We start from the raw sequence: 13,488 nt of genomic DNA on the forward strand, positions 1-13,488 counted from the left end.
AATAGGTAAATTAATCTTATATCTTGTTACAGGATGTAGCGTATAGATGACGCAAGGTGAATTTGTGGCCATCTGTGATAAATTCTTGAATTAATTTATTATTGATATTCTCAGCCGGCTTCTTGGTATAACCTCAAAAAAGAGTTGTACTAGTTTAAGATCGTCAGGGGAATGTGCCACGTATGAAAATGGAAATTGTAAAAGATTATAAAAATGACAATTTTCATAAGGATGAAATACGAAAATCGTGGTTTGATGCAACGTTGTTGCGAATTTTTATTCTTGCTACGTGTTTCAAAATGCTTCTTATTCCTACATAGTATGTCAACTTTATAGTAGATAACATAGTTTGTTCAGTTAACTCTGTAAAAGTCTTACACTGGTGTTTTCAGTCATTCCACTGATTTTGAGGTGCATCGTAACTGGCTTGCCATAACATTTAGCTTGCCTATAAAAGAATGGTATCTTTCGAACAAATCGCAGTGGACTCTAGACTATCCACCTTTCTTTGCATGGTTCGAATACTTTCTTAGTCAGGTAGCAGTCTATTTTGATCCAGAGATGCTCAAAATTGATAATTTAAACTATACTTCACCTAATGCTAAATTGTTTCAAAGGGCTACAGTGATGATAGCTGATATAATATTAGTTTATGGTGTAATAAAGTAAGTCAATCTATCTATATGCCAGTGACAAAATCAATTTAAAAATAAATATGTATTAATATAAGTTTTCTTTTTCAGAATAGGTGAAACCTTCTGCAAATCTAGAAGCAGCTACTTAATTCTAAGTTTTCTCTCAATATTTAATGTAGGCCTTCTTATAGTAGACCATATACATTTTCAGTATAATGGTTTCTTATTAGGTATATTATTGTTGTCTATAACTAAGGTAGCAGAAGTGGATAAGGAGGTAAATAATTTATTATACATAATTATTAAAGTAAGAAATAATTAAAATTTTTTTTACAGAGTTCTATTTTACAAGGAGCAGTATGGTTTTCTATGTTGCTCAACTTGAAACACATTTACATATATGTAGCACCAGCTTATGTTATATGGTTACTAAGATGGTATTGCATAAAAGGTGGCAAATTTTTCAGCAGGATATTGAAGCTAGGAAGCATTGTTTTAATTGTTCTGATCTTATCCTTTGGCCCTTTTGTTTCTCAATTACCACAGGTGATTTCCAAAATATTTATAATCTTGACTTGCATTTTCATCAACATTTAATTCTAGGTCTTCTCACGCTTATTCCCGTTCAAGAGAGGACTAGTTCATGCCTATTGGGCTGCGAATGCCTGGGCCTTATATACAGGAGCTGATAAGTTTCTATCTGTACTTTGGAAACAGCTTGGTTGGTTACAAGCAACCAGAACAGCTTCTATGACTGGTGGTTTAGTTCAGGAAGATATCTTTACTGTTTTACCAACACCTACACCTATTGTTACATTTGTTGTAACATTTGCTTCGATGATTGTAAGAACAAAATAGTATGACTGTAGGGAATTTATTTTTCTTTTTGATACCAAATAATTAAAATTATTTTTAGCCAGCCTTATGGTCTTTATTTACTAAGAACGAGGCTAAAATAACTCCAAAACATTTTGTACGATGTCTAATATTGTGTGGACTGAGTTCCTTTATGTTTGGATGGCACGTTCATGAGAAAGCTATTCTTACTGCAATTCTACCTTTATGGTAAATCCATATTATAATGTGTTTTGTATGTCTTAACTGAATATGTCACATCAGAAATATTTTATTTCAGTACCCTAGCAGTTGTGGATAAACAAGATGCAAGAGTATTTATAATCTTAAGCTCTGCAGGTCACACTGGCTTATTACCTTTACTTTATCCAACAGAATTAACTCCATTGAAATTATTACTCTCATTAGTGTATATGATGTTAGCAGGAATAATATTAACACATAAATTCCATAATAGTTTACTTAAAAAATATGAATGGTTATATGTAGGAATACTTCCCTTTGTTACATTCTATGAATCAGTACTTCACAAGTTAATATTTACTGATAGATTACCATTCTTACCATTAGCTTTTACTTCCATGTATTGTGCAATAGGAGTTACATATTGCTGGTTATTATACTATTACATGTATTTAGGCGACCGTTTCCAAAATGACATTACGATGTATAAGAAAAAAGAGGAGAATATTATAAAATCAAAAAAAAAACATTATAAATAAAATCATTTGGATTCAATTCACTACCTATTATTTTCTGTGAGGCGAGACACTCGGCTGCAGCCGACGCAGCCGACAATACACGACAGTACACGACACGCCATCTCATTGATGCGTCTAGTTGTCTAAAAAAATTGGCGTTACAGTATTTTTTTCATGTATTTGTATTATTTTTGTTAAGTTGCAAATATTTGAATTCTTGTATAAATGTGAGAAAACATAAGTAGCTATTTTATTATAGTACCAGCTATCTTTTAGTATTATTTGACAGTTTCATTCCCTTGCAGTTCTGGTTGCCACCACCCAGAGCCTGTCAAAATTTAGTTGACTTTATATTCTTGTAAAATCCTTAATATTCTTAATTATACCATGTTAATACTTTTGTATTAGGTATCAGTTATTAATCTGTGCCTGCATAGGTATTGTAGAACTATGTTTTTTCTTGTACTCTTCAATATTTGTTCATATTATTCTTTACCCATTAATGAATACAAATGTTTAATTGGTTTAAAATAAGTTATATGGTTTATAGGGTATAAATACAGATAACGTGGATTAGAGTCGGCAGTATGTCTTCAGTACAGCGTGCATTTGCTCATAAATTGAGCAAACAGCATGCAGCTGATGTGAGACGACAGATAGCATCGTCAACATCTTATTCTAGAGATCTGTCGAAGAGTGGTAGCAGTATTTCAGGATTTTCCTCCACTGTAATATTTTATTTTATCCACAGAATACTTCTGAATATAATAGAAGCAAGAGGTTTCTTATTTTTTGTTTTTCAGATGTCTCTCTGCGAGATATTAGAGCCACTCGATTATGAGGATTTTCTGGGTCAGCATCAAACAGTTCTGGACCGTGATCCTCTAAGGCCAATCCTGGACTTCCCTTTGGGTGATGTTGAATTACGAGTTGTTAAAAGGAAGATCCGTACTGAGGAACCAATTGTACCATATGAATCATTGTAAGTTGATTGACTAGCACTGAATCATCTAGAAACATTGATTAATCCGTTTAACATTTTCAGGGATACTGTATCACCGTATGTCAGAAGGTGCATTGAAAGTTTCACATCAGATTGGGTTATTGTATATAGAAAATTTAAGGGAAGGGCCTCTCCGATTGCTAGAGATAGACTGCTGCAAGATACACCACGACAAGATTTTGAAGTAGACCAAGAAGATATAAATGGTACAGGTTCACCAAATGAGGAAGAAGATTTATCCAACTGCGGTGACACACCCAGAGGCTCCTGGGCTAGTTTGGATCTTCGTCATTCACAACACGATCCACTACTTCCCGGGCTACTGGATCGTGTTTGTCCAGAAACTATTGATCAGATGAATGAACAAAAACGTTTAGAGGACCGTCAAGAAGCCTTGTTTCCCCTCTACGCGCCACCTACGTCACCGGATGATGAATGGCAAGAGATCAATGTAGTTCCAGAACCATCCGAACCTTTTTCTCATAAAATCCTCGTTAAGTGTCTTCAACTAAAACTCGAATTAGAAGTCGAACCTATATTTGCTAGTCTTGCTTTGTACGATGCAAAAGAAAAGAAAAAGGTTTCAGAAAACTTCTACGTGGACATGAATCCGGAGGGTTTAAAGCGGATGTTGGGTGGGCACATTGCTTACAGCGATGCTAGTACCCTAGCAAGAAGTTGTGTAATGAGTATCAGTAAACCCAGTCCGGATATTTTCTTGGTTGTTAGACTTGAAAAAGTTTTGCAAGGTGATATTTCTGAATGTGCAGAACCTTATCTTCGCGATGATAAGAATAAAGAAAAGGTAAGAGCAGCAGCTGCTGCAGCATGTGAACGTTTGGGTAGGTACAGAATGCCGCTGGCATGGACTGCCATTCACCTTTCTGGAGTCATTGGTGGCGGAGGTGATACTGATAGTACCGGAAGTGCAGGATCTCTGGATCGGAAGTCTGGAGGATTAGAACAATGGCGCAAGAAAGTTGAACCACCGACAAGAAGAGGATCTCTAGAGAGACGAAGCTCCGACAAGAGGCGCAGTTGGTCACCAGATGATTTTGCCAATTGCTTAGATAGCTTCCGGCCAATTACACTGACAGTTTCCAGTTTTTTCAAACAAGAAAGTGAACGTCTTCGCGACGAAGATCTTTACAAGTTGCTTGTGGAGTTGAGAAGACCAGGTTCGAATTTGAAGCGTTTAAAGTGCCTGCCTGGAATTCTCAAGCTGGACCTGAGTCCCCGGCCGGAAGAGCTACCTAGATGTCTGGATCCAGATCTGAGAAGACTGACGCCATATCCGGACGAGAAGAGTCGCCCAGTAAAAGAAATTCTTGAATTTCCAAGTGAAGTTCTCTCGCCAGATTTGACCTATCGGAATTTGCTATACATTTATCCAAAAGAAGCCAATTTCAGTTCACGGACAGGCTCAGCGCGTAATATAGCCGTACGCATTCAACTGATGGGTGGAGAACAAGAAGCGGACGCTCTTACAGCCATTTTTGGAAGATCCTCCTGTCCGGAAATGACACACGAAGCCTTCACGTCCGTTTCATATCATAACAAGAATCCCAATTTCTACGACGAAGTCAAGATCAGACTACCGGCTGATCTTAGCGCGAAGCATCATTTACTCTTCACCTTCTACCACATTAGTTGCCAAAAAAAGGCAGAACAACCAAATGTAGAAACTGCAGTAGCTTACACGTGGCTTCCGCTTTTGCGCGATGGTCATCTTCAATCTGGAGAATATAGTTTACCAGCAATGCTGGATCCACCACCAGCAAATTACTCTTATATAGCTCCGGATGTTCTTCTACCAGGAACTAGATGGGTGGATGCGCACCGTGGAGTCTTCACTCTCATTCTGGAACCGGTATCCAGTGTCCATCCTCAAGATAAATACATTGATCGATTTCTCTCATTGTGCGGTTCTTTGGAAACCGGGCAGGTACCACCACGAATTGGAGAAGCAGGAATGGAATCGGAATTGAAATCAGCACTTCTAGAATTAGCGAGAGCCTCGCACTCAGCTCTAGTCAGGTCGCTACCACAGTTGCTGGATCAACTGGTCTCTCTGCTGGTGCGACCACCAACACTTCCGTCCCAGCCACTGAATATAGCAGCAACGGTTTTTGAGGCTTTAGGATTGCTGGTGAGAAACGTGACAAACCTTCCTGATGGTCAATTGGATGCTCATGGAAGACACGCACTCCTGGCGACGTACACAGCTTATCAATGTTCCTTACCAACGTTATCGTCGTGTCCTGGCGTGATACGCGCACAGAGTAATCCTGATCTCCCCGTCGAAGATCTCGAAATGGAAGTGCATTCAAGAGGATTGGACAGGACTGCATCGATGCGCCAGGAATCCCCGGCCATCAATAATAGTCAAGCGAGTAGAAGACTCCTCCACGAGGAATTAGCGCTGCACTGGGTAGTCTCAACGGGACAGGCTAGAGAATTAGCTATAACACATTCTTGGTTTTTCCTAGAATTAATTTTCCGTTCCATGGTAGTCACCTTGTCGGAGTTAGGCGCTCTGGAGTCTCCCAGGAAGTTAAGGTTCTCCCCACAATTCTTGGACGACGTGGCAACGCTTGCTGCTGCTTTGACTACCGAAGTAATCGCGCGTTGCGGCAAAGATAGCAGAACGGCATCGAATTTAATATCCAGCTTGGGAAATTTCTTATCAGATTTATTATCAGTAATGGATAGAGGATTTGTGTTATCCTTGCTTCGCGCAACTTGTTGTTCCTTATCGGAGGCATCGATGCATGTTCCTGATTCTGCAGCCCTCTTCGCCATGAAACTGGACCTGGTACGCACGGTCTGTTCTCACGAGCATTACGTGGCACTGAATCTTCCCTTTGGAACTGGATATACGTCAGGATCTGCCCCAGCCTCACCTAGTCCTTCAACTGGAAGTTCAGGAAGTCTTATTTCTACTTTGGTACCAGGTGAGCGAGCAAGATTTTCTGAACTCAGTCAAGAATTTCGTCAGCAACATTTCCTAGTGGGTTTGGTACTCTCGGATCTTGCAAATACTTTAGAAATACCTAACCCCATGCTTCAGAATAAAGCCATAGGAACTATTCGATATCTCATGGGATCACATGACGTGGATCCAAGATATTCTGATCCATCAGCAAAAGCCAGAGTAGCAGCATTATATCTTCCTCTGCTAAATATCTTGATGGATGCTCTACCTCAACTCTATCATTGGGACTCTAAGGACAAGAGCGTCTACTTGGACGAGTCAGGATCCATCATGCAATCGGTAGCTCTAGCCATAGCAGGAGGAGCTTCTACAGAAGTAGCAGGAACACAGTGTCGTGTGTCTCTAAGTTCTGATGCGACAAGACACTTGCTTATGTGTGTACTTTGGATCCTGAAAGGACTGGAACGATCAGCTCTTGCCCAGTGGTGTTCAGAGCTAAGCGCCAGGAGGGTGTTAAGTCTTTTACAGGTTTTGAATATCGCAACAGCTGCCTTTGAATACAAGGGAAAGAAAGCGTTGAAGAGACTACCACCACAGGCAGCAGCAACCAGCGACATACGTTCCAGATTGGAAGACGTTATCTTGGGTCAAGGAAGTGCTAGAAGCGAGATGATGTTGCGCAGAAAGGAACGAGCCAGTGGCGACAAATTAAGATGGCGCAAGGATCAGATGCCTTACAGACCAAGTGAACAGCCTGAAGGTAGAGCAGTGGAACAAGATGCACACATAGAAGGTGCTCTGGCGGCGGAGGCCTCCCTCGTCGTCCTGGATACTTTGGAGTCCGTTGTTCAAGCTGACGGAGGTGGTGGTGCTGTCGTGGGCGCTGTATTAAAGGTGCTGCTTAGAGCTTTGGCCAGGAACCAAAGTACCTCGGTACTCCAGCATATGTTTAACACCCAACGAGCTTTGGTCTTCAAATACCATAGCGCCCTCTTTGATGAAGAGAGTGAGAGGTGCGGAGATCTCTGCTTGACTTTACTCACACGCTGCAGTTCACCGCTAAGTGCAGTTCGAAGTCACGCAGCAGCCAGTCTCTATCTGCTTATGAGGCAAAACTTTGAAATAGGCAACAACTTTGCCAGGGTGAAGATGCAAGTGACAACTTCCTTGTCAGCTCTCGTCGGCAGAGGAAGAGCTCCTAGTGAAGGTGCTTTACGTAGGGCCCTGAAAACCGTTCTGGTCTATGCTGAGAGGGATACCGAGCTTGCAGATACAAGCTTCCCGGAACAAGTGAAGGATCTTCTCTTCAATCTGCACATGATACTGTCTGATACTGTGAAGATGAAAGAGTTCCAAGAAGACCCAGAAATGCTGCTGGACCTAATGTACAGAATTGCTAAGGGTTACCAAGGCTCTCCCGATCTCAGGTTAACTTGGTTAGCCAACATGGCTCAGCAGCACATGGAAAGGAAAAATCACACGGAAGCAGCAATGTGTTTGGTGCACAGTGCTGCTCTCGTTGCTGAGTATTTACATCTTTTGGAACCTGGTGGTGGTGGACGTCCTGTAGGAGCTGTTGCTCTCAGTCCTGTAACCCCAAACGCTCTGGAGGAAAGTGCCGTCGGGGACGACGTATTGGCTAGGCGAGAAGAGGGACTCTGTCTAGGTCCTGATTTTTCTGAAAGTGGATTAGCTGGTCTCTTAGAACATGCTGCCAGCTCTTTTCACGCAGCTGGAATGTACGAGGCCATTACTGACGTGTACAGAGTACTGTTGCCAATCGCAGAAGCTGCTCACGATTACAAGAAGCTCGCCAATATCCACGGGTTCGTTTAACTAAACTGTTTATATTTTTTTTTTCATATTTCAATTTTTTCATACTTTGTACTCTGTTTTCATTCGTATATTCATATTAGAAAACTCCACGAAGCATACACGAGGGTCGAACAGCTTGCCGGTAAACGAGTCTTTGGCACTTACTTTAGAGTCGGCTTTTATGGGGCACGATTTGGCGACTTAGGTGGAGAGGAATTCGTATACAAGGAACCTACTTTGACAAAGCTACCAGAAATTTTCTCGAGGCTGGAGAACTTCTACGCGGAACGATTTGGTTCTGAGAATGTTGTTATAATTAAAGATTCCAATCCAGTGGATCCTAGCAAATTAGAGCCTGATAAAGCATACGTGCAGATAACATACGTGGAACCGTATTTTGAACCACATGAGCTCAGACACAGGCCTACGGTGTTCCATAGGAATTTTAATATCAGTATGTATTATTTTACCTTCTATCCAGTGTTTATAGTCTTAATCATTTTTAATTGTCTTTCTTTTTTTTTCATTAATTACAGAACGTTTCGTATACGCAACTCCTTTCACTCCCGGTGGGAAAGCTCACGGAGAATTAAGGGAACAATGCAAACGCAAAACTATTTTAACAGTAGCTACACACTTTCCGTACTTAAAGACCAGGATACGCGTGGTGGCCAGGAAGCAGATAGTCCTTAGTCCCATTGAAGTGGCCATTGAGGATATTCAGAAGAAGACTGCTGAGGTATAGATACATTATTACGCTATATCTCTGTTTATTCCTAATGGCTGTTAGAAAATTGTAAAAAATTATTGCTTTCCAGGTCGCTGCAGCAACTGCTCAGGAACCACCTGATGCAAAGATGCTCCAGATGGTCTTGCAAGGATGCATAGGAACTACTGTCAACCAAGGTCCAGCCGAGGTTGCTGTAGTCTTCCTGTCTGGACTTCGTGAACAAAATGCAGAGCCTTCAAGACTCCAGCATAAGCTCAGACTCTGTTTTAAAGATTTTTCGAAAAAATGTTTGGATGCTCTGCGTAGAAACAAGAATCTCATTGGACCAGATCAGCGAGACTATCAAAAAGAACTGGAACGTAATTACCAAAGATTGACGGAACGTTTGACGCCATTGATCGCCTGGAGGTAAGTAGCGTGGATGCTGTTTGTTATAGTGTTCTTGGTTGTAGAGAATTAAAAGTTTGCAACTTTTTTATTAAAGCGGACCTTCATTGGTTAATCAGCATCCAGCGACCCCTGCATCACCTCGCTGGTAGAGAACCGTCACTGCCGTTAACGGTTTACCAAAGATATTGTATTATTTATCATACTCAGATATATATCAAATCTATTTACTATTCTTATTAATTCAAAACGATTGTGCTACGAGTACAGGTATTTATATACATCGTCTTTATATATCCCTAGGTATATATTTTATACTCTTTAGATTATAAGAAGTCCAATCGGCTTCTAGGACGTTAGCGTAGCTTCGGTCCTTCAGAGAGATTACAAATAACATGAGACCATGCGTATAGTATTTTAAAGTATCAAATTCTTAACAGTTTCGTAATATTAACTAAAACATCCTGTGCATTTATATTGAAGTCATAAGAAATATACGGATTTTATATATCCACTGAATTAAGAGACAGATGATAACTTGGCAAATTTATTTTGAAAAAATTCATAGCGTTTAAAGATATTTGTTTGTGAAGTAAATACAACGATATTTGGATGATTTCCCGAAAATCAAACAAATAAGAGTAAATCGTTGATAATATAAAAAGGATTAGCACAGACAATTAATGCTAATTACATATAATGTAATTTTTACCAATCCGTCATTAACTAACAGGGATTTATTATTCAACAAACTCAATCGCATTTCGTTACTCTATGAAAAACGTATAAGAATCTGCGTAATTCCATTATGATATATTCATAAAGTATTACCATATAAATGATCACTGGATGATAGTTTGACATCATTAGCAGTTATATAACAAATCTAACATAATATGTACGTATGAGAAATGGTACTGAAAATATATGAGAAATCATATATGTACGTTCAATTCATTAACAATATTATAAACTTGAATTGAAAAATTTACAACGATGAAAAGATACCACGCGACAGATTATGGATCCATAGTAGAATTCAAATAGTGCAGCATCCATTTGAATTTCATAAAAGTGCAGATGTGTGTTGCACACAGGATATCCTATTGAAATACTTGTAGATGGTCTATTACAACAATACTATTAAGATGTGCAACACGTTGCTGTATGAGATTGGTAAAATTGACGAATTTCAAAATGAATAAATTCGCAAGAAATCTTCCAACATTTGTATAAATTTCATGAGCCATCTTTGGTAAGTCATCAAGCAGTTACTTGTTTGTAAAAATAAGTATTAACGCAACAACAAAAATCACATTGCCGACGATGCCAATTTTTCACCATAATGACACTTTGTCATTCCTTGATAGAATTAAATTACTTCAAGTTGTTATCCTACAGAAGTAAATGGTAAAGAAAGTGGTAATTATTAAATAAATTATTTTTATTCAAAACATCCTGTATATGAATGATTGCAGACAAATTTATAATGCTCGCAAATTATTGGTACTAGCAAGACTCGGAGCTCTCATCTCATTCTTTCTAGAGTCAATCTCCTAGTATACTGGTCTCTTGAATTTCTCTGTCCTGTCCAATTCTTTTCTTCCTTTTATTTTCTCTTTATTTAATTCATTCTTCGTGTCCTTCCACTGTTACTTACTTTCCTTTTTTACCTCCTTACTGTTCTCTTTCTTCCATTCTTTTCTGTTCCTTACTCCTAATTATCTAAGTTTGCTCGGCGGGTAGTGACAGAGGTGTAGTGTTAAATATCATCCCTTGTGACGTTCTGGTGGTGCTCGCAAGGGCGCAGTTGGGTGCTAAGTCCATGGTTTTCGTTGCGGTGAATCTTGAATAGGGGTATATTCTTTGCGCTTAACTTACCTTACCTTACCTTTTGCGTTTTTTGTGAAAAAGCCTATTGTTCAAACATTTTTAAGACATTTTTAAAGAAAGTGCGGTGCCAACTTGATACCTTTGTAACACCTCAATTCTTGAAAAATGCTTCGTCACTTAAGAACACTTGGCTCTCTATGAGGGCACAAAGCCAAAAAGGAATAAGAAGAAGAAGAAAGAGAGTAGAAGAAGAAAAAAATTAGTTGCACAGAAATATTGAAAATTCGAAACATTGAATAAAGCTTTACTAAATATTATTGGATCTTGATTCACTTTCAAAATTTATTCAAAATATAAATTTGAGGCTGAATCAAAATCTTGCAGAATATACGGAGTAGATAAAAATTGAAATGAAAATGTAGAATATCGAAAATAAATTACGTTCGAATTGAAATATTAATAAATTAGGTGTTTGGAACATTAAAATAATTAATGAAATAAATAAAGTAAGTTAATCAGTATTAACTTTTCGAAATCGGAACTTTTGGCCAAGCATATTTAGAAATACTAGAAATTGCCCAAAAGTGTGTGCGCGCAAATTCGTCACGCAGGACTCTGCGAGTAGGATCAGGCGGATGGTGGGGAGAACGCTCGAGGCAGTGCCCGGACTCGGATCCCTCATTCATCCTCGAGCCGGTCTCCTATACTGGTCTCTTGGAAGCACCCCTTTTATCCTTTTCCAACCTTCTTCCTTTTCTATATTTATTTCTTCCTTACTTCCTTATTTCTTTATCCTTCATTATTTACTTTCTCACTTATCTCTTTCCTCATTTCTTCTCTACTTTTATAACTCTAATCCTTACTTTTCTACTTTTTGACTTCTTTATTTCTATCTTCCTTTCTGATTTCTCGTTTCACTCTGTTCCCTCTCACATCCCATTGCGCTTGTCTTACTTTTCCTATACTTATTTCTTCTTTACTTCCTTGTTTCTTTATAATTCATTCTTTACTTTCTTATTTATCTCTTTCCTTATTTCTTCTCTACTTTTATACCCCCCATTCTTCACTTTTCTATTTTTTAACTTCTTAAATTTTATCTTCTTTATAACTTCTCGTTTCACTCTGTTCTCTCCCTCTTTACATTGTGCTTGTCTTACTTTTCCTATTTCCTTGGTCGGGTCGAGCATATTAATTCAAGTAGTCATATAAGAGTAGTCATCCGGTTAGTGCAGCTAGACTTAAGACCATGGTGTCGGGGGTTGCCCTTCCGCCTCTTCCGCTGAGCTTGCTCAGTGGTTGGTGGCCCAAGTTGTGGCCGCAACAGGACCTTATGGGTCTCCCGACGGGGGCCTTGAGCCCCCTTAGGGTATCTACGGCCATGGTCTTTCGTATAGTGAATCTAGCCAGGTGTCTAGCTCTCGCGTATTTAGTATAATTTGTCCGCTTTGCTAAAAACGCTCCAACATGTCTTGACCCTTGGGCACTTGTGTGGGTAGAGACGATCCTATTTGTCCGTGGGGAGGTCGGAGGGGTAGTCCGTTGACTTTGGGTAAAGTCCTACTTGTGCTTGTGCTTGGGGGTCACTTCACTTGGGATAGGTGCGGGTGCTATTGAGCACCCGCTAGTATAAAGTCACCCTCTGTCGGAGACATTTTGCGCGGGGATCGATGGCTAACGGGGCCCGCCGCCGGCGGCGGGCGTGGCTCCTTACGTCTAACCCACTGGGCTCGCCCTATTTCACTCCCTGATACTTCCTACTTTTCCCACTGGTCTCTTTTCTCGCTCCTCCAGAATAATCTGGTCTTCGTGCATACGCTTTACGCATCTTCTTCTCCTCTTGTTCCCTCAGTCATAACCATCTTTCTTCTTCACTCTTTCTTTTTCACAATCCTCCAGAATAATCTGGTCTTCGTGCATACGCTTTACGCATCTTCTTCTCCTCTTGTTCCCTCAGTCATAACCATCTTTCTTCTTCACTCTTTCTTTTTAACAATCTTTGTCTTTTCCCCTTCAACAACATCTTCCCTGTCTGCTGCCACCAAGCGTTTCTACTCTATTTTCGAATTTCCTATTCCTTACTATGTCTCCATCACTCTTCTCCTAGTATATCCTTAAACACTAAGTTTTTAAAATGTTTTTTGGAAAGAGAAAAATCCAAAGTGGTAGCGCATATAACATACCACACATGTATTATATTGCAGTGATATATGTAATATTTCTCTAATGTTACTGTTATTGTTATTTTTTCGCATGCCATATAGTGTATACGTATACTGTATCATTATTGTATTTGCCCAAAAAATTATCTTGTAACACTTACACATCTTTCGAATCTCCTATTCCTTCCCATATCTCTATCCCTCTCCTCCTAATATATCCTTAAAAATTAAGTTCTTAAAATGTCTTTTCAAAAAAGAAAAGTCTAAAGTGGTAGCGCATGTAACATACCACACGTATGTTATATTGGAGTGAAGTATGTAATACATCTTTAATGGTACTGTTATTGTTAATATTTCGCAAGCTATATACGATGTATGTACATCTATACTTTGTATACTGTATCATTATTACGTTTGTCGAATAAATTATCTTTA

At 39.3% G+C, this 13,488-nt stretch overlaps 2 protein-coding genes across 3 annotated transcripts; both read left to right on the forward strand.

Annotated features, from left to right (window-relative positions):
• The first annotated feature begins 26 nt into the window (after window positions 1-26).
• Window positions 27-2,228, forward strand: LOC107267638 (probable dolichyl pyrophosphate Glc1Man9GlcNAc2 alpha-1,3-glucosyltransferase). Its single transcript, XM_015739600.2, has 7 exons — window positions 27-319; window positions 393-665; window positions 744-912; window positions 972-1,181; window positions 1,239-1,478; window positions 1,552-1,700; window positions 1,771-2,228. The coding sequence occupies exons 1-7, from the start codon at window positions 183-185 to the stop codon at window positions 2,210-2,212; spliced, it is 1,620 nt and encodes a 539-aa protein (XP_015595086.1). The 5' UTR covers window positions 27-182; the 3' UTR covers window positions 2,213-2,228.
• Window positions 2,229-2,264: 36 nt separating this feature from the next.
• On the forward strand, window positions 2,265-9,588 carry LOC107267636 (dedicator of cytokinesis protein 7). Of its 2 annotated transcripts, none has more exons than XM_015739596.2 (8): window positions 2,265-2,418; window positions 2,742-2,919; window positions 2,995-3,173; window positions 3,237-7,955; window positions 8,046-8,398; window positions 8,481-8,683; window positions 8,763-9,082; window positions 9,159-9,588. In XM_015739596.2, the coding sequence occupies exons 2-8, from the start codon at window positions 2,779-2,781 to the stop codon at window positions 9,211-9,213; spliced, it is 5,970 nt and encodes a 1,989-aa protein (XP_015595082.1). In that variant the 5' UTR covers window positions 2,265-2,418; window positions 2,742-2,778; the 3' UTR covers window positions 9,214-9,588. The 2 variants fall into 2 exon arrangements, with proteins under 2 accessions (XP_015595082.1, XP_015595083.1); XM_015739597.2 differs by lacking the exon at window positions 2,265-2,418 and adding an exon at window positions 2,440-2,628.
• The last annotated feature ends 3,900 nt before the right edge of the window (window positions 9,589-13,488 follow it).

This window comes from Cephus cinctus, unplaced genomic scaffold (assembly GCF_000341935.2).
Source record: "Cephus cinctus unplaced genomic scaffold, Ccin1 Ccin1_scaffold0422, whole genome shotgun sequence".
Lineage (NCBI taxonomy): Eukaryota > Metazoa > Arthropoda > Insecta > Hymenoptera > Cephidae > Cephus > Cephus cinctus.